Source organism: Anomaloglossus baeobatrachus, chromosome 4 (assembly GCF_048569485.1).
Source record: "Anomaloglossus baeobatrachus isolate aAnoBae1 chromosome 4, aAnoBae1.hap1, whole genome shotgun sequence".
Classification (NCBI taxonomy): Eukaryota; Metazoa; Chordata; class Amphibia; order Anura; family Aromobatidae; genus Anomaloglossus; species Anomaloglossus baeobatrachus.
In genome coordinates this window covers 520,303,498-520,307,581 of record NC_134356.1, presented here as the reverse complement: position 1 = coordinate 520,307,581, position 4,084 = coordinate 520,303,498, and the positions used below count along the sequence as shown (strand labels likewise).

The following is a 4,084-nucleotide window of genomic DNA, read 5'->3' as shown; positions in this document are numbered from 1 at the left end:
CTCATTATCAATTAAGGCAGAAAACGTAAAAGTGTAGTGCTTTGAGGAATAGAAGAAATAGTAATTGTTTATCATCACACGACCCAAGAAAATCTACAATCACGAGGTGTTTGACTAAAAATACAAGGAGCAATGGGGAGCTGAGAATTCAATCAGGCCGTTTTATGTCTGAATTTTTTTTTTTTTTACTTTGACCAAGACCAGAACTATATAGTGTAGAGTATATGACAACATTACACATAAAACATGTAAAAAAGACGCAATAAGAAAATTTGGAAACAATTTATTTGTTTTAACTGTACTTTTAGAAAGTCTAAGTAAAGGCACTGGCTTATTAAAGATCTGATCTTAGAGATGACACTGATGGCTTTCCTTAAGACGTAGCTTCAGGGCTGGATGAATTAAAGAAAACTCTTAACTTTTATCTCTAGACCTGTGTAAAATGTTAGAGCAGTGTAATGTGTTAATATGCTTTCCCATTCTCTGATCAAGCTGTTCTGTGTAACTCGGAAGTGGTTTTCACAATGTAAGTCTATGGCGCAACATAACGAGGCTCTATAGACTTACAACGTAGCTCTGGCTCTCAGAGCAGTATGATCAGTAGAGGCTGGCGATAGGTGACTTAACACACTGACACTGCATACTTTTTGCAGGTATAGGGGGGCAATATATATATATATATATATCTTTTTTAGAGTACCTCTTCTAGTTTGACATCTCATTAAATGAACATTAGCATCATATTGGATGAGCGTTTTATTCTTCACCGCAAGGCGATGCCATGGCCTCTGTTGATTGCAGAAGTCCCAGCGTTTGAGCCTACGATCAAAAGGTGAGGCCATCAATGTTATTTCTCAGAAAATAATAAAGTAATCCATTAATTGTTTTCCTTACATTGGTAAATTGGCTAAAAACAGAAAATTTGGCATAAAAAAAAAGGATGCTTTCAATAACTAAAAACTTAATATTGAAAAAATATACAAGTGTCCAGGATTAGTTTATTGATGATCCAACCATATAGAGGCTTTCAGGAGTCTCATGTTGGGTCATTTGAATGTCGAGAAATGGGAAGAAAAATAGTCCGTAGTAAAGAAACCATCTATATTTTTCAGTGCCAAAATAAAAATGAAATAAAAGTTTGTTCCCTCCCCTCAAGTTTCTCAGGTAAACAAAAAAGGTAAAGCGCAAAAAAAAACAAAAACAAATGTAGGATTGCTTTCACCCTAAAAACCTCAGTCCTGCCATTCCAGAGAACCCCAGCAGTATAAAAATGACTTTAGGCAGTCGCCATTTGTTTGAGTTTAGTTCATGAGGTAAAATCTCCAGGAAGGTTATGTACACGAAAGTCCCAGCAGCTAAACCTTCCAGAGTAGCCTGAATAAGACTGCTCTCATTGGTCTGCGTCTGCATGACCCCAATCCCTATGCCTATACCAATAGGGGACATGAGGGCAAACATGACCATCGAGAGCACAAACCACTTGACTTTTACATTGCTCTGCATTAGGAGCAGTGATAGACTCACAGCAATGATACTTTTATGGATAAGAATAGCAATAGCTATTTGTAGGACCTCAGTATCCGCGCTCTGTAGCCCAATGGCAATTCCTTCAAAGATGGAGTGTAGAGATAGGGAGAGGATAAGTATAAAGGAGCGGAAGGAGGAGTGAGCATTGAAATCCACGTGGAAGTGGCGCCTGGCGTGCTCTACATTGTGACGTTGGCCATTGTGCGAGTGTCCGTGGATATGCTCCTGGACAACGGGAGAGCTGGCAGTGCTAGATAACAGCGGGGCGTTCTCTTCAGTCATCCCATTACTGCACTCCAGGACAATGCGCTCTACAATCAGCACCAGGAGGACTCCAAGCCCCAGGATGAACTCCGGCAGAGGGAAATTTGTCTAAAGATGTAATGAGATGACACACAATTAGCTTTACAAACATACAAATCATAATCGCTTCAAACATTATTAATCTGGTTTGTGCACACAACATCCACAGCCACCAGGTTTTCCCAAATGAAGCTACTTTAGGAAAGTCACCAGTGGTCGCGTTCTTATACCAGCTTCAGACTGTTTGATGTTATTCATGTATCTTTTACTCTAAGCTTTGAAGTAACGTGTTTACCTCGAAAAGACGACCGGGTCTTATATTATTTTTGGCGCCAAAAGATGTACTAAGGCTTATTTTCAGGTGATTCCTTTTTTTATTTGGCAGCCAGTTAATGCCAAATATTTACCCTTTCCCTGCCCACTCCTCAGTGCCGATGTCAGGGATTGGGTGCAGTCATACTGATTACTCAGGTGAATGAATATTCATTAGGCATTAACCCAATCACAGATGCTAACAGAGGGGTGGGACAGGTAACTTCATTAGGCATTAAAAAAGGCATCCAAATCACTGAGGCTGGCACAGAGGGGGAAGGGGTTGAATATTCATTTGGCATTAATGGATGATGCACTTACTGACGTCACCAGGTAGGCGGGTGGGGGCTGCATGAAGAGGTGAATATTCATTTGACATTAAGATACATTTCTGGGGCTTACAGCAGCAAAACAGGGCAAAGTACAGCAGTAGCCGTTATACATCCTGAAAAGGGTTCCCAAGCTATATTTCATGATACGCAACTGGGGCTTATTTTTTTGAGTATGGCTTATATTTCAAGCATACACCAAAAGGCAGAAAAATCCTGTTAGGGCTTGTTTTCAGGGTAAATCTTATTTTTGGGGAAACATGTATACAGAGGGGGTGGCTTTCTATTAAGACACCCAAAGAATGAGCAGCTACTTTCTAGCGCTTCATGGTTACTGAACCGTGACACGGTTAAAAGTAGGGACTAGAGTTGAGCGGGATGCCAATAATCCGGGGCCGGCGGATCATTAACAGACTTAAAAATAAGTCCGATCCGCACCGGAATCCGGTGCCCATATAAGTCAATGGGGACCGAAATCCGGAAATTAACAACGTTTGTGGAGGGGCTAGGAGCGAGCGCTGCATACTCACCGAGGCGCTGTCATGGCGGCACACTCCTTCCGGGTCACGCTGTTACCTTGCGGAGCAGACAATTCAATATTCACAGTTTTCCCCGCCCACCGGCGCGTGTTGGTTGCAGCTAGACACGCCCCCACCCTGAGTGGCAGCTAACTGCAACCAATCACAGGCGGCAGGATGGCCGGTGAAAGCAGCGTGTCCGTCGCAAGTGTGACACCGGCATATATAATATAATATAATGTAATATATATATATATAATTAAAAAAAAACAGACGTGCGGTCCCCCCCTAATTTTCATCCCCAGCCATGGCAATGCCGGCCGGGGGCTGGTATTTCAGCCCGCAGCCACCCGGTATTACATGTGGCTATACCGGCTCTTCCCGGAGGCGTGATGCGGTGCCAGTCGGAGTAATAGGTTTGTGAGTGCATCGGCGTCTGAGATACCCGCATCACAAACCTGCAAATGAATGTAAAACACACACTCAGAGAAAAATCCTTTATTTACAATAAAGTACAAACGCAGCCTCGTTCACCACTTTATTACAACACCCTTCAGCTCTGGCGCAATCCACACGTCCCACGGCGACACACCCGGCTCTGCTACATGTCACAATGTCACAGCTAGCAGCCGTAAAGCACGGCTGCCAGCTTTGAGTGTAGCCACTGACTGACCGGCTGTGACATTGACTCCTCCGCAGCTCCAGCCCCGCCCCTCCTCATTTATTGTTTTTTTTTTCCATTTTTATTAATTGCCGATTCCGGATTGTGCAGCCGGAATCCCGCGCCCGGGTCGGGCCCGGAAAAAGCGCTGAAACCGCGCGGATCCGGACATTTACAGTCCGGGCCCGCTCAGCACTAGTAGGGACATAAGCCAGAACCTGTGCGCAGTAGGGTAGTTTTAAAATGGCTGAGCATTTTATTCATTACACTGGGTGCTTTTGCTGCATTTTTTTTTCAGTCAGATACTGGCAGAATCCACATGAAAGTCTTTGTGTGTACACATTTATATTTTGAGAAAACATTTCAATATGGATAGAGAAATAAATAATTATATGAAGGGATATAGCCATCTTTGGACATTATGGCTTATCACC

General features: G+C 43.1%; 1 protein-coding gene across 1 annotated transcript in view; it reads right to left on the bottom strand.

Annotated features, from left to right (window-relative positions):
* Window positions 1–267: 267 nt before the first annotated feature.
* Window positions 268–4,084, bottom strand: part of LOC142301769 (zinc transporter ZIP1-like) — a 20,722-nt gene continuing 16,905 nt past the window's right edge. The window contains exon 3 of the mRNA XM_075342789.1: window positions 268–1,899. Coding sequence (XP_075198904.1) covers window positions 1,219–1,899 — 681 coding nt within the window. The 3' untranslated portion in view covers window positions 268–1,218. The remainder of the gene's footprint in view (window positions 1,900–4,084) is intronic.